This window comes from Pangasianodon hypophthalmus, chromosome 2 (assembly GCF_027358585.1).
Source record: "Pangasianodon hypophthalmus isolate fPanHyp1 chromosome 2, fPanHyp1.pri, whole genome shotgun sequence".
In the NCBI taxonomy this organism is placed as follows: domain Eukaryota; kingdom Metazoa; phylum Chordata; class Actinopteri; order Siluriformes; family Pangasiidae; genus Pangasianodon; species Pangasianodon hypophthalmus.
In genome coordinates, this window is record NC_069711.1 from 17,715,417 (window position 1) to 17,743,024 (window position 27,608).

General features: G+C 39.0%; 1 protein-coding gene across 1 annotated transcript in view; it reads left to right on the forward strand.

The window, feature by feature from the left end:
* Positions 1 to 2,032: 2,032 nt before the first annotated feature.
* Positions 2,033 to 27,608, forward strand: part of znf644b (zinc finger protein 644b) — a 47,365-nt gene continuing 21,789 nt past the window's right edge. Inside the window, exons 1-3 of the mRNA XM_026923587.3 lie at positions 2,033 to 2,368; positions 11,178 to 11,299; positions 24,284 to 24,330. Coding sequence (XP_026779388.3) covers positions 2,033 to 2,368; positions 11,178 to 11,299; positions 24,284 to 24,330 — 505 coding nt within the window. The remainder of the gene's footprint in view (positions 2,369 to 11,177; positions 11,300 to 24,283; positions 24,331 to 27,608) is intronic.

The following is a 27,608-nucleotide window of genomic DNA, read 5'->3' on the forward strand; positions in this document are numbered from 1 at the left end:
CAATAGCATTTTTCTACCAGAGAAGGCAAGATTTCAAAATCTAACATCCTTTAGCTTTAAACAGGGAAATTCTAAACTGTACTAGACTCAGGCGCTACAGGACTGAATTTGGCCCATGTATTTATATCAGCTGTGTGTGCTGTATGTAAATGTATGTACTGTATGTGTCTAAGTCTGATGTATGTGCTGTATGTGTGTAAGTGTATGTGTCTGTATGCATTTATAACTTGGACTGCTTACTTTCCAAAGTCTGCATTCCACATCACTGCAGTACGGCTCCAGAGCACACACTCTAAAAGTCAGTTGTACAGGAAGTTGCTTGGCCGCACAGGGCCGCTGATGAAGCCAGAATGCTGGAACGTGATTTGGAGGAGAGTGAACTGATCCTTCTCTATTCTCCTACACAATGACACAACGTCTGTATAAACATTCTCAACCTAGAAGAACATAAATCACTGCCATATTTCACACTGTAGCTAATTATCTGAGCAAAAAACAAAAATTTGGTGCCAGTTGTAAGTTCTGTAGATGAGAACTGTGTTTATCTTTAGTTTAACTTACAAAAAAGTATGTGACAAAATATGGTGTAAACACATAAAGTGTGGAAAGTATACAATGATTAGGAAATTCAAAATAGTTATGCCCTTAATGCTATACCAGTATAGATAGTGACAATTATATAATGTAAAATACAGAAAACATATAATATATAATGTGGTTTTATTTTGTGTATTTTTTAACTAAAAAATAGCCAATTTTGTAGTATGACTCGTAAATTAAATATCCTGTAATAATGACTGAATCACAGCCAACTCAATATTTACCAGTGGATGCAAGTGCAGATTTTAGTTTTAATGAAAACACAATCGATACAAATAATGATGTTTAGAAACACAAAACATGAACTAAGATAACTAGGCAAAAGCAAACCTGGACCAAAGAACATAACAAGAGTAATGAACAGCAATGGAAGATAAAAGCTATAAGAGGGGGGAACGTCCTCTGCAAGGCCAGAGGGGGGAGCGACGTTCTCAGCGTAGCAAGAGGGGGGAACGATGTCCTCCGCGTAGCAAGAAAGGGGAGCAACGTGTGCCACAAAGCAGAGAAGAGGAGTGACGTTTTCAGCAGAGCACGGAGACAGAGTAACGTCCGAAGTGGAGCGGGGGCAGATCGAAGTCCTCAGCCGAGCAGGAAGGCAGAGAAACAAAAACAGCAGAGCAAGAGAGTGGGGCAACATCCTCAGTGGAGTAGGAAAGCAGAGCAACATCCGAGGATGGGCCGGGCGTAGTAATGTCCGAGGTGGAATCAAGAGACGGAGTGAAGCCCATGGCGAGGCTGTGATCTGCCGTGGTGTTTTCTGCAGAGCAGAGAGGCAAAGTTACGTCCTCAGCCGAGCAGGGAGGCAGGGCGACATCCTCAGCCAAGCAGGGAGGCAGGGCGATGTCCTCAGCCGAGCAGGGAGGCAGGGCGATGTCCTCAGCCGAGCAGGGAGGCAGGGCGATGTCCTCAGCTGAGCAGGGAGGCAGGGCGACGTCCTCAGCTGAGCAGGGAGGCAGGGCGATGTCCTCAGCCGAGCAAGGAGGCGGGGCGACATCCTCAGCCGAGCAGGGAGGCAGGGCGATGTCCTCAGCCGAGCAAGGAGGTAGGGCGACATCCTCAGCCGAGCAGGGAGGCAGGGCGACGTCCTCAGCAGAGTAGGGAGGCAGGGCGACATCCTCAGACGAGTAGGGAGGCAGGGCGACGTCCTCAGCAGAGTAGGGAGGCAGGGCGACATCCTCAGACGAGTAGGGAGGCAGGGCGACGTCCTCAGCAGAGTAGGGAGGCAGGGCGACATCCTCAGACGAGTAGGGAGGCAGGGCGACGTCCTCAGCAGAGTAGGGAGGCAGGGCGACATCCTCAGACGAGTAGGGAGGCAGGGCGTCATCCTCAGACGAGTAGGGAGGCAGGGCAATGTCCTCAGAAGAGCAAAAAAATGTCCTCAGCCGAGCAAGGAGACAGGGCGACATCCTCAGCCAAGTAGGGAGGCAGGGCGATGTCCTCAGCTGAGCAAGGAGGCAGGGCGATGTCCTCAGTCGAGCCAGGAGGCAGGGCGACGTCCTCAGCTGAGCAGAGAGGCAGGGTGACATCCTCAGCCATGCAAGGAGGCAGGGAGACATCCTTAGCCGAGCAGGGAGGCAGGGCGACGTCCTCAGTCGAGCAGGGAGGCAGGGCGACGTCCTCAGTCGAGCAGGGAGGCAGGGCGACGTCCTCAGTCGAGCAGGGAGGCAGGGCGACATCCTCAGTTGAGCAGGGAGGCAGGGCGACATCCTCAGCAGAGCAGGGAGGCCGGGCAACATCCGAAGTGGGGCTGGGAGATGGTCTTGGCCAGGTCAGGAGCCCCCACCTCAAAAAATTTCCTGAGGGGGCGCATGGCCTCAAGCCATTCCTGCGTGGCCCTGACCCAATCTCCTTTCCCCTCTTGCTAGTGCAGTGCAAGACAGGACTTAAATACTAGTGCTGATTAACCCAAAACGTGAGAAACAGGTGCATGTAGTCATGTGACATGATCGTGAGGTGCAGTGGTTGATGGGAAATGTAGTTCCTTGCTGATTTCAGCATATTCCTGACGCTATGGAACTGTTTAATCTCTAAGTTAATACTACTACTACTACTAATAATAAATAATTATGGCCATGTTTGTAAACACATAAAATCACTTTCTAATTAGGTTTGCCTTGAAAAGCATGGAGTGCTATTTACTGGCAAGTATTAGCTTAAATTATAAAAGTATAGCGAAAGAACAGAGAAAAGAGTTGGCTTGAAATTCAGCCATTCACCAAAGGACTTGATTTATTTGACAGCGCCCAAAGAAGAACATTTCAGCCAGAGGTCTTTTCTTTTTTTGCTCCGGTAGCCTCAGCCAACATCTTTTATTCCTTTGTAATAATACATTAAGCGGAGTTACAGCGGTGCTCTATAATTCATTGACTATTCTCTTTATAGAGGGATGTGGAGAGGCACAAATCGCTTCATTGCAGTAATGAGCACCAACAATGGGCAAAAAGGATCACAAGCCTTTTCTCTCTTTTGAAAAGAACAAAAGAATCAGTGATACTTAAAGCATTTTTCTCTTTTGTCTGACTTCCTCAGATATCCAGTGGATAGAAAACAAATATCATAGCAGCCTTCCAAGCCAGCTAGCGTGCAAAAGTAATCAGTCTGCATCACTCATCCAAGGTCTCTCCGTTCTTGATGAGTGTTGTTTCAGAATGACATCAAAGCAGGAGGAAAAATACTTAGAACCTGCAATTTCTTTGTAATCTACACCCTTTTCTAACTTGTTTACAAGGACCGATTCCTGGCCTGGAATGGCATCTCTTTTCACAATGAACAATTTAATTGGTATGATAGATTTAAACTCTCTGTTTTCATAATTCATAATTGCCCCAACGATGCTCTTCCCATAACAAAGCACAAATCAGCCCAACTACAATAGTGCACTTTGCTGAGTTTACTGACATTCAGGGCTCAAGTAAATAAGTCAACAAAGCCTCTGGCACTGAAAGTTTACCGAGCACCCAAGTTGGAGTTTGCAAGCTAGGGAAGAGCATGCAGTGATAAAATGGCAGAATAAAGGGGAGAGCTACACATTTTTTTTTTACAAAGTATATACAGAATAACTCTGCAGTGGGAGGCCAGCCTGAGTTTAAAAACAAAGATTAGCCAAGTATCGAGTAAACGAAAAGCAAAGAAGCCTGAAGGGGGGAAAAAAAAAGCTCTTTACCATTCTTTACCAGTTTGTAGATTTTCATAAGGGCAGATTTTCATAAACGATTCTATGGAGCAGCCATGAATAAATGATGGTGTAGCAATGCTGAAGATACAAAGCTGCAATTTTGTAACACAGCAGCCAGAGGCAGTACATGCAAGTCTCTTGAGGCAGTTCTACAAATCAAGGTCAAAATCCACAAAGGGCAATTCTTTACTGGTAAAACAGGCAGAGATCCAAACTAAGTGATACTAGACACTAGGCAACAAGAGAAACTAGGATTAGAAACTATAAAAGGAGGAAAATAAGGGTAAACATGGCTTGGAATTACAGAATACACACGCAGGACTTAAAGACAGCAGATGAAAAAAAGGTTTATATATACACACAGTGGTAAAGAGACACAATGAAACAAATGATAAGGAACAAGTGAAAAAATTATTATATGTAATTATATAGTATAAAAATAATAATAATTTATTTTAACAAACCTATTATCATTGCAATAATTACACATTCAAGGTTTCTTTAATTCATACTGAAGCACTTAATAACTATCAGTAAGTAATCAATTATTATTATGTCATTTTTTCACTAATAATCTGCTTAACAAAATTGTGTAGACTTGTAGATGTCATATAAACAATTCATATGATACTCAAAATACATCCATAAACACTGAGCACAGTGACCAAACAAACAATACAATTAATCACAATTGTAGATATAGTACTTTATGTACTCATACAATAAATTTAGTCTCCTCTGGCGAAATGTTCTCATCACACCTTGTCTCCATTCTTGCTTTACAGAAAAGTAAAAAAAAAAAAAAAAAATCCCTAAATCCCAAATCCCTCAACTTCCTCCAAGAATCAAATTAGATACTGTATTGGATTTTGGTATTTGTGTTGTAGCAGTCTATGATACTGGTGCACATATAGAGATGTTGGTCCCTCTTTGGACCCAGAACATCCACTATAGGTGTTTTCTCTCCTTCTGTTTCTATAACAAGGATTATTTTAGGGTTGTGAGTATAGTTCGGTTTGTTCCATAGAATGGAACAAATCTTGGCAGTAGAAATACACTGGGAAATTTATTGATAATTTCAAGTAATTAACAAGTAGTAAGTACAATTACAATATACATACACACACACACACACATATATATGTATATATATATATATATATATATATATATATATATATATACATACATACATATGTGTGTGTGTGTGTGTGTGTACTGACCCTTTAATTTCTCCATTTCTACATACCTCTTACACAAGAACTTTTTGTAGTTCTTGTAACTCTTTGATTCATAGATTGTATTACAGGTCCTTGCTGGATATGTTAGAGGTTAACTGGAGGACATCCTGCCACCTTGTGGTTCTACTGTCCACTGCAATAAGCAAATAAAGGCCTCAACCCAGAGACCATCCAATGAACTCACGTATGTTCTCTTCAAAATAAATGCCTGAACATTTTTACTAGTGTTTGAGCCAAAGAGGTTTGAAGAGTAGCAGACTGGGCCTGTTTAGTAAACAGATAAGCGTGGGTACAAAATCCAATGGCAGTATTGATTTTGGCAGTGAAGGTGTAGTTTTAGTCTTTAATATTTACTCATTTGGTTACTTTTATTTTTAGCCTAGCATCATGAGACCCAAAGTATGATGTCGTGTGCCTTGTAATTTTCAGTTCATTAGCAAATGAGAAGTATGGAACTTGGTTAATGCCTTCAATCAGGAAGCTGTTTGGGAAAAGAGTGATACCCAAATTGGTTCTCTTATGAATGGGATCTCAGTTATAGTCAGTTGATGAAAAATATTACAGTGAAGTTAGGTGGCAGAATTGACCCTGGATCACAGGGCACACACACACACATTCACAACTTTGAGCAAATTAAGACTAGCCAGTTCACCTACTTGTTTCTGGACAACGAGAGGAAACCAGATGAAGAAAACCCACATGGACATGGGTAGAACATGCACAGAAACTCCACACAGACAGCAACCTGAGCTCAGGATTGAACCGGGGACCCTGGAGCTGTGAAGTCCTTCTCCAAACTGTTTCCACAAAGTTGGCAGCACACAATTGTATAGGATGCCTTAAAGCATTACAGTTTCCCTTCACTGGAACTAAAGGGCCCAAATATGTTCCAGGATGACAATGCCCTCGTGCACAGAGCAAGGTCCATGAAGACATGGTTTGCCAAGGTTGGAGTGGAGGAACTTGAGTGGTCTTCACAGAGCCCTGACCCCAACCCCACTGAACACCTTTTGGATGAACTGGAACACTGACTGCACCCCAGGCCTCCTCACCCTACATCAGTGCCTGACCTCACTAATGCTTTTGTGACAGAAAGGACAAATCCCCACAGCCACACTCCAAAATCTACTATAAAGCCTTCCCTGAAGAGTGGAGGCTATTATAACAGCAAGGGGGACTAAATCTGGAATAGGAAAATGCATGTGCTCAGGTGCCCTCAAACCTTTGTGCATATGGTGTATGTTCTATATAGTAATACTTTTTTATTACTACATAGTAAAACTTTGACATAAAATGCACAATTTGAACTTGTATGTAAAATTATTCCTAAATCCTCCGGTTTGAACACTACATTACATATTTGTAGTTATCTTTTTATACTTGCATGTGTATTATTGATCCTAGCTAACTACCTTAACCACCTAGCTAACTTGCTACCTAACTTTCTAAATTTCTGTACTGTGTATTTTTAATTTAATGTACCATCTCTGAGACACAGGTATTTCCCATGGAAATACACAATAGAACAATACTGGAATACAGTGCAAACATTAATATAAGGTACATAAAATAAATTTTAAAAAGTTATAAAACTAGAAAATAATGTACATGCAATTCCAGACACATAGCTAAAGACCTCAAAGGCTTCAGATGTTTTGACAGTAATCAACACAACAACACTTCTAGTTGATGCCATGTTAGCTATGGAGTGAGGAAACCTAAGGAGAAGATAATACACTCCGTACAACTATGGAAACCCTTTGGACAGATGTTCTTTAAAATTGAACATCAGCTCATTTGACCGCTGACAGCCTCAGGAGCACGTTGCACAGTTGATGATGGACTTCCATCTGAAATGTTCTGTTTCTCAAAACATTTTGCCTACTAAAACAGAACCTTTTGATGTCTACATTAGAGTTACTGCCTAGATTTATTTATAAACACACATCCATCATAGTCTTAGCAACTATGGCCATAGCCCTGGCTATAAAGCACAATTACCCACATCCAGGCATTACTGGTCTTACTCCATAGATTTGCAGATTTCAACCCCAAGGAAATCATCCACATGCAGGTTGTGCAGTATCAAAGCTTCCTTAAGAACACGTGAACTTGGCTGAGAGACCTTGAAGCAACCGATGAAGCAATGCGCCTTCCATTAATGTGTAGAGAGTGTGGTGCTGGAGAGACATAAGAGATGTGTGCTCTCTATTAAAGTCAAACTTCCTCTAGTGTATTGTGACCTGTGTGTCGTTTCTTATGCCCTGTAATTCAAGTTGGTGCAGTGGAATAATAAAGCGTTTTTCTGTGATGATGTTCCAACACCATAGCTCCAGGCAGAAGCTTAGTCTGCAGCGCACAGGATCAAAAAAAAAAGCAAGCCAGTGAAAATGAGAAAAGTGGCCCCGCTGTAGCCCAAGGTAGGGAATAAATTGCAGATGATAACTAGCAGTGCCAAGCACAAACAGCATAAGAAATGGTTGAAGATTCTCTCCTCTTATATCAGACTCAAATCTGGCAGGTCTGGCCATTAAAAGAATTATTTCATGCTGCTAATGTCAATTTTGTTTTATCAGAGAAAAGGTATGACAGACTCTCTTTCACTGTGCTCAAACATGGCCAGATTATGCTTTTTAAATGACAATGGAAGAGTTGTGCAGTCCCTAGGAACAAAATATATGTTTATTTTTGGCACTAACCTCTTGAACTTGCAAGACTCATTGCCTGGTTCCTCATTCATGTAACTACATGTACATAAATGCATACATGTATGTGTCTTGAAGATTTTCCCATGGCAGTAAACTTACTGACTGTTAGACAGCTAGATTTCTTCCATAAATATTACATAAATGTCTCCTTACAAAGACATCAGTGATTATACTCTTTTTGTTAAGAGGAATTTAAAAATGTGTTAATTATTAGTTTTAGATTCTGTGGAGCATCCACCATACAGGTTCCAGTGGATTAGCTGTTACTACAGAAACGATAACCTATTAGAATAAGCATGTAAATATAATCCTTGCATAAAGCACTATAGTCAGAGCCATGTTATTATAGAAAATTAATCAACACCTTCTGGCCAATCAGATTCCAGAATTCAACAACAGTGTGGTGTAATAGGTTTCAAAACAAGCAATGCCAGTCACCTATTAGGCCAACTGATCCCTAAGTTTACTCTCTGCTATGTTCAGCGTCCAAACCCCACTCCCCCAGCAGCAGTCTGACATGTGGAAGTCTACAGTTTCAAAGGCCTTAATTTATACCCAGTAAATTAATTAATTTTTTTATGTGAGTGTTCTGTCTATCTTTAATTTATGCCTGCACTGTCATGTACATTAAATGTTATTAAAGTACAAATAAAACTTTTATTATTAGTGCACCAGAGCCAATGATCTACAAGCTCGGAGGAATGCTGTATTAAACGAGACAACTCCTGCTGCATTATGGAAGTGAATTTCAGGGATAAAGACTCAATCACAGCCCACAAGTGAACAAATAGGACAATGGCTCAAAATCATAACCACCGTAGTGACCTTTTTTAAATGACCTGGTGAAAAGAAAATAGAGGATTTCTCTCAGTGACACAATTTCAACTCATGTCAATTTAAATTGACATTAAGTAATGACCACAAACTTTCATGTCAAGCCCTGATATATAAAATATAAATCCCTGAAGCCCATCTGTATTTCCACCTTATACAAGCAAGGCTAATCTGTAATTACATTTTGATATTGATTTAAAGCTAAAGGATGTAAGATTTTGGACTTTGACCCTATCTGGTAGAAAAATACTATTGCAAGCTACTTGCGAAAGAACATTTCATAACATGGGTTGTGTTGTGCTATTTACCACTGGCTCTCTCACAGCTTTGAGTGTGCAAATTCAGAGAGATTTACGGGTTGCAACCCCAACTGGATATTGCACACAAACTACAGGGTGTCCCAAAAGTCTCCATACATATGGGAAATTAACACTTTTTTTAGCAAAATGTCTTACAAATGTTTTCATACTTAGTTTATATTATATATTTTTTTTCAAATAGCCTTTAAGAATGCCTTTGACAAAAGAAGAATATATTGAAATCATTCTCATGGCTGGATTGGGAAGCTGTCACAAGGTTGCGATGGACTTTAACAGGAAACATGGCAAGCACATCACACACTACACTGTTGCCAAACAAATTCAAAAAGACTGGAAGTGTTGTGGAGCAACTGAGAAGAGGACGTCCACGAACATCCACTGATGAAGGCACAACCAACGTGGTGCTGGCATACACAGTCCCCTATGTATGGAGACTTTTGGGACACCCTGTAGTATGCCTAAATAATAATGACACCAAAGGTGAACTGACAAACTATTTAGCATCGTAGTATGCAGTTTGGGAAGTGGGCCAAGTGTTGAGGATATAATTAAATGCTGTTGTTTCCTCAGTATTAGAGAAGCATTATGAGAATTAAAAAAATTTAATTGTATGTATCAGTGTGACTGTCAGAGTTACTGAGTACTAAGGTGAAAGAGCAGAACATTTTGGTTTCTCCACTGTAATCTCACAGAGTGCTGGTGTGTTGACTCACATCTATCTGCTTTCAGAGATGGCTCCATGCATCTATGAGGCTGATAGACCTCCAACCCTAGCTAGCTATCTGAAATACATTGTAGAGATGTTACAGGTACAAAACTGCAGAGAAACACACAACACCTTCCATAGTCACTAACCAACTGTCATACGTTCTCCAGCTAAACAACTTCACACCTGGGTAATGAGGATAAATCGGCTGACTATCATTCACTATTGAATTCACTATACACTGAATACAACCAACTAAAGACCAAATAAATGCCTTACCTGTTGTTGTTCTTTTGGCTGCTCCCATTAGAGGTCGCCACAGCAAATCATTGGCCTGCATATTTGATTTGGCACAGTTTTAACACCTGATGCCCTTCCTGACGCAACCCTCCCCAATTTTATCCGGGCTTGGGACCAGGTTGTGTACTGTCGTGTCCAACCCCAGTGGCTGGGGTTGGTTCCCTGGCTGGACTCGAACCCAGGCTGCAGTGATGAGAGCACCATGGCCTAACCACTAGCCCTCCAGGAACCCAAATACCTTACCTCTTAAGCTAGAATAAAACTTTAGCTAAAATTTCCTAAATTCTTTTTCCTAATATACTAGATTCTTTCATTCACAGGCTCCCATTTTAATTGCTTACATTCTCACACTCTCACCTGCTTGGCTGCAGCTCCTTCCAGTCACCTGGTAGTCCAACTTATTTTGTGCCTAAAGTCAGTGGGATGATGTTCTAGGAGTATAATGTATGACATACGACATGTTTTCCTGATACTTCCTGACATCCTGGACACGCCACTGATTGTGAGTTACTATTATACGATTTTCAGGGCAACTCACAGCAGCTCAGGATCATCCGATTATAGAATATTTTTGTCCCCTGGCTCAATAATCATGTTATTTTTATTAACAACTGGGGTATTAGGTGGATATTGTGATATGGACGACATACTGGTGCAGTGAGAAGCATTGTCACCTCACAGCTTCAGGGGCCCGGGTTTGATGCTGAGCTTGGGTTACTTTCTTTGTGGAGTTTCTGTGCATGTTCTTTGAAATAATAATAATAATAATAATAATAATAATAATAAAATCAATCAGTCAATCCAACTTAATGCCAGTGTGGTGCACAATAAATACACATTATAAGCTAGAGGACAGAGCAGAATATGGAAATTTACACAGCGTACAGAAGAGTAACCTCTTTTTCAGTAATTAAACCAGAAGATTTAAACTTAACTTCCGACATTTCTGAAATATTTCAGATTTTAAATTCAGTCATTAAATGATAAGCCGTGTTCATCATATGCATTAGTTCCCTGTGTGTACATTACTGTAACTCTCAGCAGCAACTTCGCTCAGGAATGTATTAACCTTAGCCTGTTTTTTGGGGGGAATAATCCATATTCCGAGCAGGGGAGCATTTTTACAACTAAACACCCCGACTGTTAAACAGGTCAACGTTTTGCAGGCAAGTAATAAAACTGATATAAATAGCTGTGACTCTTGTTCACTGTGTTAGTTTAACGAGGTTGAGAGTGTTCGAGGTCGCTGTACACAGACGTGATTTTACTGGCCACCCCTCTCGGAGTTTGTAGTTCAACCTGCGGAATTTAAAGGCAAAATGGCGACAGGGTGATGGATGGCAGGCGAATATCCAGCACTTAACCGAGTGTCATGGCGATTTTGTCGTTGCCTACGAATTTCCAGCGTCGGAAAGGTAGGTCTGATACTCGGTTACAAGCGTCCGCCATTATCCATTTGCTGTTTATCTGGAACGACCGCCGACAGCGCGGTTGTGTCCTTTGGGGTTGGAGTCCTTGGGATGAAAGCTCAAAGACACGGTTGTGGTGGAAATGCAGAAAATGGCCAAGTCAGTGTGCTGGTCGATACATACTAGTGTAGAGTCTCTGTACTGAGCATAATGTTAGTACTCAGCATGGGGTGATATTTTAGTGTCATCCCACTTAATCAGACTTGCTGAAGCAATTTAAGTTTTCTTAAATCAGCACCTTAAAGCATCATTTACACATCAGGTTTTCTCTGTTTTACACACATGATCCAATTTATAATCCTTTTTTATTAAATACTGTTTGGATCAGCTATGCTGGAGTATGGGAAATTTGCTATGATAATTATTCCTAATGAACAAACTTTTCATTGCTACTGTAAGCATGCAGACCTTCACTGTTTTCCTTCTGGGAACATGCTGTATTTTATTCATACAAGGCAGGTGTTGTCAGGATGTTCCTGGAGTCACTGTCAGTCACTGAAACGCCAGAAGATTTGGCCCAAGATGTCAAACTTCAAACTCTCCAGCCTGTCTGAGATTTGGGATCTGATACTTCAAGCAAAACCTCAAAAAGCTATGCACGGTGGATGTTATCTTTACTAGACTAGCCTACACAGAGCCATCCTGTAGCTCAGCAATCCGAAGGCAGATCTTCTGTTGAGCGTTTAAAACAAATTCTGATCTTAACGCATTTGGCATAGCAAGGCTGAGAGAAATTAAGTGTGATGGAAATTTGTTAAATCTCAATGGCTTAAAGTGCTCAAAACAGCTGGCATTTGACTCAGCAAAAGCACCAATAAAGTGAAAACTATTATTATGGAGAACAGATTTATATATAAAGGTTATGTGGCATGCAGTCATTAGTTTCAAAATAGAAAGACCAAGAGTCATCCAAAGAGTTTTAAAAATGAGCCTGGAGAGATAAGTGTCTGCATGCAGTATAATAGTTTGTGCATGGGGTTCAGTTTTAGCAGGCAAAGGAGCCTTTTAGTTGTAAAAGAAAATCCACAGACCGCTTCAGCCCATATTTGTTACTCTTTCAAATATTAGGCTCATTATTCTAATGTGTACAATAATATGCTGACTGTTTGTTGGAGCCAAAGAGAATTTTATTCCTGAACTTTCCAGTGAAAGAGCACATTAGGTCCAAGTTGACATTATTTATAGCCTTGCATAATTTTCACTTATTAAGGTTTGGAATAAACCCATTTAATTTAAGTGACCATTCAGACAGGCTGTAAGAACTGTTATAATAATAAAACTTTGATAATGGTAACCTTTCTAAACCTCTCTAACAAAATTACAAATAAAAAAAAAAATCCATACTAGCATACAACAGTATCTTACACAGAACTAAAGCCGTTATCAGATCTGAACAAGTAACCGGGTTATTCAGTGCATGTATACCCTTAATCTGATATGTTTAGTTCAGGGGTGTCCAATCTTCTCCAGAAAGGGCCGGTGTGGGTGCAGGTTTTCATCACAACTAAGCAGAAGCCACACCTGAGTCAACTGAAAGCCAAGATCAACTGACTAAACAGGTGGAATAAGTTGTAGCTCCTGCTTGATTGGAACGAAAATCCACACCCACACTGGCCCTTTATGAATAAGATCGGAAACCCCTGGTTTAATTTTTCTATTTGCAGTCATGAGAAAAAGAAAGTACACCCTCCTTCAGTTCTATGTTTTTATTTATCAGGGTTATTTAACAGTTGTCTATTCTGCACCAACTTCTACAGACAAACAAATAACCTCAGGTGACAACAAATCAACAGATTTCAATACGTAGTCATTTTTTTTCACCTAAGGTAAACCAAAATTCAGAAACCAGGTGAGAAAAAATACAGTTGGGTCCATATGTATTTGGATGGTGACACAATTTCTGTAATTTTTCCTCTGTACACAACCACAACGGATTTGAAATGAAGCAGTCAAAATTCAAGAAAATATTACATTAACCGTTTAGGAATTACAGCCACTTTTTTTTTTTAACGTAGTTCCTCCATTTTCACAGGCTCAAAATTAATTGGACAAACTAACATAATTATAAATGTAAGGATTATTTTTAATACTTGGATGCAAATCCTTTGCAGTCCTAAAGTCTGAATGCTAATGTAATATTTTTGTTAAACCCCTTGAATTAAAGCTGAAAGTCTACACTTCAGTCATATGTTGATTGCTTCATTTCAAATCCATTGGTGTACAGAGGCAAAATTCTGACAATCGTGGTACTGTCCAAATACTTATGGACCCGACTGTAAGTACACCCTATGATTCAGTAACCTGTAGAACCACCTTTAGCAACAATAACTTGAAGTAAATATTTTCTGTAGGAGTTTATCAGTCTCTTTCATTTTGGAGAAATTTTGGCCCACTCTTGTTTACAACATTGCTTCAGTTCATTTGAGGACATTCGTTTATAAACTGCTCTCTTAAGATCCTGCCACAGCATCTCAATGGGGTTGAGGTCTGGACTTTGACTTAGCCATTCCAACACCTTGATTTTTTTCTTCTTTAGCCATTCTGATGTCTATTTGCTGGTGTGCTTGGGATCATTTTCCTGTTACATTACCCAATTTCGGCCCAGCTTAAGCTTCTGGACAGATGGCCTCACATTTGTCTCAAGAAAATTCTGGTTTAAAGTAGAGTTCATTGTTTTCTTAATGACATCAAGATTCGCTGGGCCTATATAGCTACAAAGCAGGCCCCAATCATCACCCCTCCACCACCATACTTGACAGTAGGGATGAGGTGTTTGTGATGATATGCTATGTTTGGTTTTCGCCAAACATGGCGCTGTGCATAATAACCAAACATCTCCACCTTGGTCTCATATGTCCAGAGGATATTGTATGTGTATGTATGTGTATTGTAAGGATCATATGTGCTTACAGACGCCTGTAGGTCATATGATGTAACTCTTGAGATTTTCTTTATATTGGTGAGCATTAAACTGTCTGACCTTGGACTGAATTTGCTGGGACGCCCACTCCTGGGAGACTGGCAACTGTCTTGAAGGCTCTCCATTTTTCAACAGTCCTTCTCACAGTAGAATGGTGAATTTTAAATTGTTTGGAGATGGCCTTATAACCCTTCCCAGATTTATGAGCAGCAAGAATTACTTCTTTGAGGTCATGGCTGATGTCTTTTCTTCTTGGCATGATATAGAAACACACCTGAGTGCTGAGTGATTAACTAATCTTGTGCATTTCATCAGTAACACCTAGCTGCTAATTACTCTCTTTAAGATAGTGGAAGTAGGAAGGGTGTATTTATTTTTTCCTGCCTGGTTTCTGTATGTTGGTTTACTTTTTGGGGAAAATGACTACATGTTGTGTTTTTTTTATTACGTGAGGTTATTTTTTGTTTATAGAAGTTGGTGAGCACTACATAATTGTTATTTAAGCCCTGATAAATAAAACAGAATTGAACGAGGGTGTACTTTTCCCCCATGACTGTATTTGCATGTGTACAAATGTAATTGGATAGAAGTGCTGCACCAATCTGACTTTTTTCATTGTCCAGATGGCAGAAAATACAGGAAGAGAGACACCAGAGGTAGCGCTGCACATGTCACGTGTTTAGTGCAAAGTCACATTATTAACACTCATGTAAACCTAGAATTTTCCATTTATCACTTTAAGTAGATGTCAAATAATGCAAAAACTAGATTTAGTGGGTATCTGATTATTTTATATTGGTACAAATGCTCACTGTTAAGCAAACAATGTGTAAACAATGTGAAAGCTACATTTATAAGGAATGCACACAATCTCTCCCTGTGCAGATATGTGTGTCATCTGATCCATTTTCCATGTCAGACTGAAGCACATAAGTCACCAAAACTTCAAGGGTGGATTAAAAAAAAAAAAAAAAAAAAAAAAAAAAAAAAAAATCACACTATTATGAATCTAACTTGCCTACCAAATGAAGGCAGCAAAAATACCTGTTTTGCCAAAGCAAATGTCATGAGGTATAACAATCTTGTAAAAGCAGGCTGCACATTCTGCCCTGTGAAAAATTGGATACTTGAGAGAGTTGATTTTTGTAAGCTGTCAGGTAAGCAAAGTTAAGAATTCATCAGTGCTTGTTTACCCAAATCTTATCCTGTATTGTTGATTTTCGAGCTCTAACCTGTTTCATCTCCTCAATTTAATGTCATAAACTCTGCTGAACTCCAAATATAAAAGATGAGAGGAGTGCTTTAGGCCTGCAGTGACCTGACTGCATTCCGTGCAGCCCACATGGTGTGAGGCGCAGTTCTGTTCTCAACAATCAGCCGAAAGAGTAATCACAATCCCTTCTGCATCATTGCAACATCAGTAGTTAGTTGTAGGTGAGAGCCACTAATTAGTCAAGTGTTTTCTTTAGTCCTCACTGCTTCCAATCCCCCCCCCCCAGTTATTGGCTAGCTCAAGTAGGGTTTCGTGCTATTGGGGAAAATATTCTAGAAATATTTTAGCAAAATATCTACAGTATCTATTGTGAAGATTAGGAAAAATGTCTTTACACTCACACACATTTGTCTTTAACGTGAAGCCACAATGACTGGCCTGATGAGTGTTTAAATATAAGATTAAACAGGTTAATGGGGAAAATATGTGGACTATGAGAAAATATGAGTAGGCCAGACAATCTAGCGATCTAACTGGATTGTTATTTTCTAAAAACATTAAAACTACATAAAACTTGCATGACCTACTTGAGAGTTAGGGAGACACTGTGTGCACTCAGAGACAGTTGAACATTAACAATGCATCTGTCAACAATATTCTATTTTCAGAAATAAAATGTCAGCATTTGTGAAAAAATTCAAATTTTTGCTCGTTCCTAACTCTAGCATTACTGCTAGTTGATGTAATTGTGGCTGTACATGAAGTACTGTTATGTTTTTAGATGTTGAGCAAAACTGAGATTTGAGTGCCGCATTCTGGATAATGACATGGAAAGCAAGTTTGAGTTATTACACTTACAAAAAATTGTTCCAACAACACTGCCTCAAAACCATTTTTACATGGGACAGAGTCCTAATATGCTCTGCTGACTATTTTACACTCCCTGGCATCTTGATTAGGAACAATATATCAATACCTTTTAATAATAATAATAATAATAATAATAATAATAATAATAATTTTCAACGGTCCAGTTTTGGTGAGCCTGTGCCTATTGTAGCCTCAGATTCCTGTTTTTGGATGACATGAGTGAAACCTGAAGTGGTCTTCTGCTGTTGTAACTCATCTGCTTCAGGGTTCAGCTTGTGCTTTCTGAGATGCTTTTCTGCTCACCACAGTTGTATAGAGTGGTAATTTGACTTGCCATATCACATTAGTTCAGCAGTTTCTGAAATGCTCAGAGTAGCCCGTCTGGCACAAACATCCATGCAACAGACAGTATTTCCTTATTCTGATGTCTGATGTGAACATTAACTTTAGCTCTTCACCTGTATCTGCATGATTTTGTGGATTGCACCACTGCCACATGATTGGCTGATTGGATAAAGAATGAGCAGGTGTGTGTGTTCTCAGTAAAGTGGCCGGTGAGGCTATGTTGCACAAAACAAATGTATACATCTCTTGGTTTAAAGATAGAACTGAGAGATTTTGATAGTACTCCAAAAGGGGAAAATTGCTTAAAGCTAAAGTGGAGGCTGCAAACTTCCTTAGTTATTAGCTACAATGAATATAAAAGTCTACATACCCTTGTTAAAATGGTAGGTTTCTATGATGTAAAAAAAAAAAATTAAACAAAGATAAAACATGTCAGATCTTGTGATACAGCAATCAACAAAATTCAAGTGAAAACCAAATAAAAACTTTTTAGGACAAAAAGAAAAGAAAAAACATACAGTAGCCTGTTGCACACGTCTGCACACCCCTTAACCTGACCAATACTTTATTAAATAACTGTTTGCTTGTAATAAAGCACTCAGTCTTTTTGGGTAAGAGTCTGCTAACATCTTGATTTAGCAATTTTATTCAACTCTTCCTTGCAAAAATGCTCCAGATCTATCAAATTGTGAGAGGATTTCCTGTGCACAGCCCTCTTCAAGCCATCCCACAGGTTTTCGATAGGATTTAGATTTGTGCTCTGACTGGGCCATTCCAAAATGTTGATCATCTTCTGAAGCCATTCCATTGTCGAGTTGGATTTGTGCTTTGGGTCGTTATCGTGCTAGAAGGTAAAATTTTTCGTCAGCTTCTAACAGAGGCCTGCGGGTTTTGTACCAGAAGCTTGATCTAATTGCACATGGATTTCACCTCCTGAAGAGGAGCGTGAAGGGAGAAACCCCCCAAAACAAACAACAACTGAAAGATGCTGTGGTACAAACCTAGAAAAGCATCATAAAAGAAGAATGAAACAGTTTGGTGATTTCAGTGGGTACACGGCTTGATGCAGTTATTGCAAATAAGGGATATGCAACCAAATATTAAGTGTTATTTACTTGAATTTACTTTAAGGCTATTTGTTCCAATACTTTTGCTCACCTAAAAATCGGGTGGGCTGCCACCAAAGGTGGCATGTTCTAAGTTGTTTAACACATCTAGATGTAAATATCAGGAAATGAAGGCTGAAATTCTGATTTATCATCTCATTCAGCTTTTGATCTCAAACCCAAACGTCTTCAGTGTATAGCAAAAACACAAGAATTGGCCTTGCTTTTCCAATACTTTCGGAGGGGACCATATGCAACCAGGCTATTATAAGTTTATTCTTTTTCTTGTTTTCCTAAACCTTTTCCATTTCCATTTTTCATTTGAATTTTGTTGGCTGTTATTTCACATTAAAGGTGAAAAATGATCTGAAATGATTTATCTTGGTTTCATTTTTTTTACATCAGAAAAACCTGCAGTTTTAGCAGTGGTGTGTAGAAGCTTTATATCCACGGAACATTAGCCTTATAGCTTCACTATAAAACTTAAAAAGCAAACATCAGACACCAAATATGTATTGGCTGATGGTGTATATTTATTTTTGGATGAACTTTTCCTTTAACAACTTTGCATTTAGTTGGAGAAAGTTCCTGATTTCATACATAAGGAGGCCAAAATCCAGCGCACACCTGTGACACTATGTATGCGTGCCACTATCAGGTGCTGCCCGGAAGAGGACATGTTCCACTTTTGGGTCTTTTAGTTCCTCAGGTTTTTGCCCTTATGCCTTCTTGGAGATTTTTTTTTTATGTTTTCATTGTCACAGTGCCAGTTTCATTGCCAGTTCTGCAAAGCTGCCTTGTGAAAATGTCTATAAAGTCAATAAAAACAGGATAACATGTTTAAACATCAACCGTCTGATTGGCTAGCAGCATGGCAGAGACAACATGTTCATTACTGCATGTGGCACAGCAGGGACTTGAAACCAAATTCTGAGATGATTTTTTTGACTGACGCGCATTGCGTTTACCACTCATGCCTTCTAGGCTGCATCATTTTGTTTTCAGAGACAGCTAGGTTCACATCAAACACTTAAACTTTCCTTGCCTTTTCTTTCTTGCTCCATGCTGACTGCTGTTCCGTTGCTGTGCTGTTTTTCAGCCTCCATTCTCTTTCTCTCTTGCTCTGAGGTTGTCAAGATATGTACAGACATACCGTCATTTCTGATTATGATCCAAACATTGAGCTCCTGGATGGTGGGTTCAGCTTTGCCACATTGTTCAGCCAGATTTTTAATCAGACACTGATGTAGGCCTTAAAGTGTTCAGTCCATCATTTATTTCTCAATTCAGATTTTATTGGAGGCTTAATTAGTCCATAAACTTATCCAGGCTGGTTAATGCAACCAAATTTAAACCACATAATGAAAGCATGTCATTGTTATGAGTTATTTGTGTATGGATATGTAATAAACTGAAGTCAGATCAATGATTTAATAACTGTTGGCAGAGTTATTTATAAGCACAACCTAAGCTTGTAACATCTCCACATGGAATGGATGTTTTAAAGCTTTGAAATACCACACGTTGGGCAAGTGTTGGGCTGGCATTTTGTAGTTTTAAACTTAGGAGTGTGTTTCTCTCACACTGGGATGATGTGGCACACCTCTCTATACATGATCAATGATCTGATTTATGCAAGATGAATTTAAAGTCACAAGTGATTTTGTGATAATGATTTCTTAATGAATCAAGTTTAATGTGATTAAGTATTGTGCAAGCAGTTTTATTAATTCTACAGTTTTTATTTTAACTGGACAATCTATTATTTTGAGATAAATGTGTTACTTCCAGAATATATTCTCCACTCAAATGATTATTTGTCTTTTCTCTGTATTGCAACATCAAATATAAGCATATCAAAATGGGATTTTTTACTGCTCACTTTGAAGTAGCACACTCTGTTCTACAGAAATAAAATTAAATAAAGTATTTAAAGTATTTATTTGAAAATCTAAAAACTGCTTGATTGATAAGTCTTCACCTCTTAGTGTGAATTGTCTTTGTGCAGCAGTAACAGATTTGAGTTGTCTTGGATATATGAAAATGCTTTGCACATTTTGATTTTGGCATTTTCTTCCATTCCTCAATGCAAACTTTCTCTAACTTTTCAGATCATGCCACGGCTTTTCGGGATTTAAGTCTGGGCTTTGACTCGACCATTCCAAAACAAAAATCTTATTATGTGTGCTTTGGCTCATTGTCCTATTGGAACATACTGTATATTTTTGCTCTAAAGGCAGATGTCTGGCTGACTGGAACAGGTTCTCTTCAACAATTTGCTTATATTTGGCTCCACCCATGTTGCATGTGATGGCAAGAAGCTTTCCAGTTCCTTCTGCAGCAAAGCAACCCTTGAGCATGATGCTACCACCAGCATGCTTGTTCACAGAATGGTGTTCCCTGGACTGTGTTTGGTTTGTGCTAAACTTTATGCTTTGGCTTTAGGTCAGATCTGTGAAGAGTTGATGATATTGTTGAGGAGTGCACAGATTCTCCTATTGCAGTCAGTGAGCTGTGTAACCCCTGCAGTGTTGTAGCTGGACTCGGACAATTCTTGCCCAAGCACTCAGTTTGCCCTGATCTTTCTAGTGTCTGGGTTGTGCCATATCTTTTCCACTTGCGATAAGATTTTACAGTGCTCCTAAGAAGGTTCAAAGCTTTGCCTGATGTTTTAATATAAAATTTGATGTTGCAACACAGCAAAAAGGGAAATAGGCTAATCACTGGGGTGAATACTTTCTAGAGGCACAGTATATTTTTTTCAAGGGTGAGCACAGTTTTGATAACACATCAACCTTGTAACATCAACCTTGTGAAATTCTGAACTTTAAGCTTGTACACACATGATCTAGATTCATTAACTATCGTGAGAAAACTATCGTACTATTCGTTAACTATCATGAGAAAACATAAGTACAGTGTGTGGCTGTCTGGGAAAACACATGACATTTTGCTGTGGCTGAATTCTGGAAAAGCATTTGATCAAAAATGGAGGTTTTCTGCCAGTAATATACTTTGACAACAAAGAAGACAAATATATTTTACCAAAATTATATGGAAAAGACATTTCTTTAGGTTGTCTTCTAACTTTGCCTTAGTGTCATGATGTGATTATGTTCTGTAAGAAGCAGGTTTAACAAATGCAGTGGCAATTTGCCTAAAGATGTGTAAAATCATGCTAGCTAAGAGTTCTCAGTGTTTGACCGAGGTTTTTAAAAGTCCTAAAAATCCTAATAAATAAAATTTTTTTTCCCTTGAGTACATTAAGTTATAAATGGAGAATTACATCTTTCAGTTGAATTGGACTCATTAAATACATTTTTCACTTCTGGGGTAACCGGATTTTACAATAGTTTACTTCTGCTTGAGATACATGTGAAAGAGAAACACATTTCAGTTCAGCAAAGCCTGTAGTTTTCAGATCTATTTATAATAGAAACTGTGAAATTTGACCATGTGAAGGGTTTCCCCAGGCTATTGCAGAATTGCAATGCTTTTCACTTGGTGGGATGTAACTCTGTAACAGCAGATAACAAAATGGAAGTGTGTGCAAGTTTTACTAGTTTACTAATTTACTAGTTTTGTGCTAGTAAATCCAAATAATTCCAAATTATTCGATTATGAAAAATCCTTCACTATTGATATTACATGACTGAGTGATTTTTTTCAATCATTTCAAATTAGGAATGCTATTATTAAAAAAAATAAATAAATAATTTTCTAAAAGCATGCTTGTGTACTAATTCAAATAAATATATTTTTAGCAAAATCTAGCAGCCCGATTTTAAAGTGTAGAGGCTTTATAGTTCTAACTGTTTACCTACCAAATGAAGTATGTGGCCTAAACCTATCATTTGTATACAGCAGCTATTGTCTTTGTAAAGCAAACAGGCATGTGGAACTAACGCCTGGGGGTGTCAGTAGAATATAAATGGCAATGCAATTACACACAGAAATGAGTGGGTGGTTCTACACAAATATCCCCTGTGTCACACAAGCCAATCAAGCTAGCCGATTCCTTGCGGAAAGATTCGTCAGCCTGAAAAAGTGAAACACTGCAAGCCAATTTTATGCAAATAATTGACCTTGCAGAGTGAAGCATAATCAAATGTTTGCACAGGCTTGTATTTCTAGAATATGCACAATTAAGAAATACTCATTGCTTCACCTCTGTGCTCCATCATATTCCAATCTCACTGTGCTCTAAATGTAGATGCTGGGAGTTACAGGAGCCTGAATTAGCAACCCAGCAGAACTGTAATCGGGCCGCAGAGGAATTTCAGCAAAATCCAGAACACAGAGCCCTTCATAAGTCTATTATAGACACTAACACAGAGGCATGTACTTCTTCTCAGCTACACGCCACATTTACCCTTGCATTTTATATGATTTAACTGTATTGTTATTATAATAATTGCGTATTTGTATAATTCCTTTTATTAAAGCCAAGCACAGTTTACAAAGGAGAAAGATGCATACTAGAACTGCATGATGTGGACTGTTCAGACTTGGTCTTAACATCCGCCTATGGTGATCAGAACACAAGTGGGCAAAACAGATCTGAACAGGGTTAAAAGCATCTTGTGATCCAATCACAAAATATTGTGCCGCTCTAATTCATACATTAATCTGCCGCGCTAGATAACGTAGGTAAAATATCTGAAAAATGGTGCACGGTGGCTGAATCACAATGAAGGCTATACAGTTGACGAGGAGGTAGGATATGATGAATGCTTTAGGATTGTATGGACAGCTATGTTTTGTTCAGAGCTTGTAAAGCAGGAGCTTGCAGATGGGAGTAAATGTGGAATATTTGGAACTACTATGCAGAACAATCTGGTGATTGTTTGGTGACAGTCAGATTTGAGATTAGGGTCAAGGTGTAAGAGATGGGAGGAGACCAGAGTCAGAGGACCTCAGAATGCAAGCGGGTTGAGATTTAGTGGTTAGGAATTAAATTATGAGGACTGGTAAAGAAGGCAGGATCAAAAGAACCTGATTGTAAAAGATGGTTGGGGTTAAAAGGTAAAAGGGCTGGGAGTAGGCGAGAGTCAGAGGACCTGATGGTGCATGTTCTGTAGTGGTTAGAGTGGCATGGGAAGAGATCCAGTGCAAGAATATCTGAAATTAGGAAGTAGGGCTATGCAATATGGCCATACATATCGTAGAACGATAGAAAATTGTCTATCACGAAAGTCACAAAAGACAATTTTTGGCAACCGATTTATGTCATTAGGGTCGGAGCTTGGAGCTGCCAGCGGTGTGCTGTAACAAAAACAAGCATAGAGGAGTGTGACACAGAGCGAAACTCCCTGCAACACTGACACAGAACAGGCATTAGCCCAATTTAAAGATGAGGAACTTGTTCCAAATAAAGGAGGTATTTTTGTCATTTGGATTCCTGAAACTTGGAGCTGAATAGAGTGTTTTACTATTTACTTCTTATATTTTGTATTCATATTGTTCCCATTTTAAGTGACAGGTTTTTTCTTTTTCTCATTTGTGATAGTTTTGTTCAATGTCACTTCCAAATAAAAGGAGAAAGGCACTTTTTCTTTTCACTGGTGTTTAGTTCAAAGAATTCTCAAAAAGCAGTAATAAATGCGTGAAGTTATTTTGTATAGGTAATTATTTAATCAATTTTAGAGAAAACATAATATATCATGATAAATCATTTCAAGATATGAAATTATCTGTATTGTGATAAGATTTTGTCTATATCGCCCAACCCTAGTAGGAAGCAAGAATATCTGGCAGGTGGGTTAGTGTCAGGGAACGTGGGATGGTGAGGAGGTCAGTGCCAGAGAACTGAAGTGCGTGGGTCGGTTAGGATTAGTAAGGGTTGGGTTTTAGGGGTTAGGGTGTGAGGGACAGTTTTTGGCTGGTCTCAGAAAACCTAAGTGTGAGTGGTAGTGTGTGTGGATGAAGAACTTCAGGTGAGGCCATGTAATGCTTTGGAACTAATCAGGAATATTTTGAATTTTCCTTCTGTGCAGCATACTTTATGGAGTATAATGTGCGTGAAGGAGTGGTAATAATACTTTTTCTTATAAGAACAGACAGATTTTTTTTTAAGGGTCTGATGTAATTTACTAGCTAATGTGAACTCATGCAAAGCCTCAAAGCAGGTTATGGTTTTTGGAGAAGTTTTTTCTTTGCAAGAGCATCATAGTGGGAAGGTAAGGCATTTTTATGATGCAATGACCTGAAGTGATTATATTTAGGAGCTTTGTTCAGGGGCAGGTTTGGGCTGGTCTGGACCGTGATTTGTGCAAATGCAGGTCTCTGGATTCCTCACACCCATCCTTACCCCTCCCATATATGATAGTATTTGTAACAAAAGTTAGAGACTAAACTTGATGCATATGATTTTTTTTTTTTTTTTTCTAAAAAAGTCTCATCTTGCTGCACAGTCTGACCTGCTGCATATGCTTTGTGTTCAAGAAAGCATATTTAATATGTATTTTCTGTTCTAGGCTGGCAATCACATGTCTGGAAGGTGCCACGCTTTTGGAAGCTATTGGTAAGACCCGTGTTGCCAACACATTCATATAATACATATATTATATATGTGGTATTATTTCTTTACTTATTGTTTAAGGTTCATAATATCTTATAAAGTGATACTCATAATTTAGTGTATTATTATTTAAACACATGGATGATGGATATTGCATTGCTCTTTCTTTGATACTGTTGCATATATTATATATATGTATATATGTAACTGCATGTAATATAATATTACCTCATAACCTGTATAATTACTTGCATAGGGTATAATATTACATAGAAAAAATAGATGGCAATGCAGGATCTATTGTAACTCTGAGTAAAAGCTCATTCTGAGTGTACTCGGTGTCAGGTGTGTGTGTGTGTGTGTGTGTGTGTGTGTGTGTGTGTGTGTGTGTGTGTGCACGCGCGCAATGTTGCAGACGTTCGGTGACACTTTGAGTCGAGCTGGGATGTGTGAACTGCTGTGATACTATAACTGGGTGTGATCAGCAGTCAAATGAAATCAGAGCTGTCAGTCACACTTGCCTGGCAACCTCGTCATGGCAACATTCATCTTCTCTTCCTGGCACACACCACAAAAGTCAAAAAGAGAGCTGATTCCTAGTATCGTTTGCATGTACAAACCTGACAAAATGACTTTGCGTAATTGGACAATGATCTGTGACCTGCTTCATGTAGTGAAGAGCTCGAGTAGCTATCAAGAAATGTGTGTTACAGTTGCTCTTGCTACCAAAAAGCTGTTTCTTTAAAGCTTGTACTCATATATATGCTGTGACGACTTGACTGATATGGAACTGTGCTGTGCGCTTCTCTAAAACAGCAGCTCTTATTCTCATCCTGCATGTGCCAAGCTCTTATGTTACCTTAACTTCCTCGAGCCCTGTCACGTTAACGGTTAATGGGGTAACGAGTTTCCTCACCTGAGGTAGCAGGCGTGAATAAGGTTCATTGCGATGTCCCTGTAGCAATCGCTTATCCACACCTGAACAGGCAAATGAGAGGCTTTCCTTAATTAACCACTTCATTAAGGGAATTACATGAAACACAAAAGCTCGCACCTCCTCTCCAAAGCTGTACATGTACAGAATCAGCGCAACTCTGACATCTCCACCATAGCAATGTCCCTGTTAGGTTTATCACTAGGGGGCAGAATTGGATCACTGATTTTATTTAACTCCAACACACAGACATTAACAATAATCAGCAGCTCGGTTAGAGGATAATCTTTCAAAACACAAGAGGAGATAACATTCTGAATTTATCTTGTGAATATGCTGTAGCGTTTCTTAGTATATTCCAGGTCATGACAATAAATAAATATAGTTTTTAGAATTTTCAAACTTAATAAATAGGGCAGCAAAAGACCTACTCCTAAACATATGGGAACATTGGGAAGTGTTATATGCCTCTTTATAAAAATAAGAGTGTCTTAGTTAGTAGTTGCTCTGCAGTGTTTTAGTGAAAAAGTTATTTCTGAGACACCATGCTGAGTAAAATAATGGCAGCCTAAACCTGATTAAAACCCACACCACACTATAGTATAATTCCATGTAACTATATAACTGTATAATAGCAATATAAATATAACTCGATTTGTATTTTTTCATATTTAACATGCTGAGGAATAACACAAACTTGTTAGAGTGTTTTCTCAGTAAATCTACAGTAAATAGCTGATGTCTCTTAGGGATTGCAGGATCAATAGTACCAAATATTTGAGGTGCACTGATTTGCCAGATTTTCTGTTACTGAGCAAATTAAATCCTTACAGTGTATCACATAAAGGTGCAACAGTTTTAACAGGGAAAAAGCCAAGGGCCCTTTGTGATATCCAAACATATGACTAATTTTGGATCAGCCAGAGAGAATGGACTGAAGTTGCAAGATGATGATTATATTTCAGTGTACTTCATTTGTAGTATTTTGAGAAGAGAGGAGGATAACAGCAGTCTGAAACTAGCTGTGATGTGTGCAATGTTATTTCTGTTTACTAGCACCAAATAAGATGCATAAAAGATACAGAGACAGTGTGGTTAAAAATGGCGCTTATATTCTTATTTGAGGGCAATGTGGTCTTACAAAGGCTTACAATGGTTGGTTAAATTAAACATTGTCAATTCCATGAATTTTGTTAGTCTGCACATTCAGTTGGTGCATGTCTTATAGGTGCTGTGGCTCATGCTGAGGTTTAGTGACTTGTGCTGGGAAATGTAATTGTGAGGCCATCTGTTGGTCAAGAGTGAAAGTAAATGGAAAGCAAACGTAATGGGCTCTTTTAGATGAATCAAAATAGAGATCAAGTACTGAAAGTATTTACATTTATTAATTCCATTCAGAGCAACATACATGTGAGGAAGAATTGAACGGAACAGTAGAGGTAAATTCAAGTTTAAGAGTCTTGCTAAAGAGGGTAAAAGTGGCTCAGAGGCAGTCCTGGGGTTTGAACTCCCAACATTTCCTTGCTACAGAAACCTACCTGTCGGGCAGTTACAGTGATTTTAAATCACTACCATTGAAATTCAACCTAATTTAACTTTCATTTAAAAAATCGTTTGACAATCCAGCAGTCCATGTCACATCTACATTAATCTGACAGTAATGAAAATGAGAATAAACTACAATAATATGTTTGTCAAGTACAGAGGAGGCATCCAATAGGCGGAGGGATTTAAAGCCTTGCTTTTTGATAATCCTTTTTCCAAATCCTGAAAATGAGAAATAGTTTTATTAACTTTTGTTTTATGAATTTTTCATCAACTTCATAATCTCATTAGATTGTACCTATTGACTTGATATCTTTAGATATGCTATCCCTTGTACATAGGAACACAACGCTAAACCTCCAGACAAGCACACAGACAGAGATTGCATTGTCCATCCCATGTCAAAAGAGACATTTTGATCTTTTTTTTTTTGATTCGGTCAGTCACATTTTGATCTTGGCTGTGATGCATCATTAACATTTTAACATTTCCCCTTATTCCCTTGCAGGATTAATGACCTCACCACACCATCCCCACACCCCCTGCTGCTAACCTTGTATTAATTGGGATGTCAAAAGCTTCTTCTCCCATTCTTTACTGTATACATTTACCATTAGACTCATTAGCTTCCCGTTGCTTCCCGTCCCGCCTCTCCTTCCCAGCCAGGCGTGACTCTCCTGGGAGAACATTTCCATCTTTCCACTAGGCCTGTCTCAGCATTATCCCCTCTGTAAACTCCTCTCCACTGACGGCCCTTTTTTGATATTTCTTTTTTTTCCAGGTCGCTCTGATCAAGGGCTGC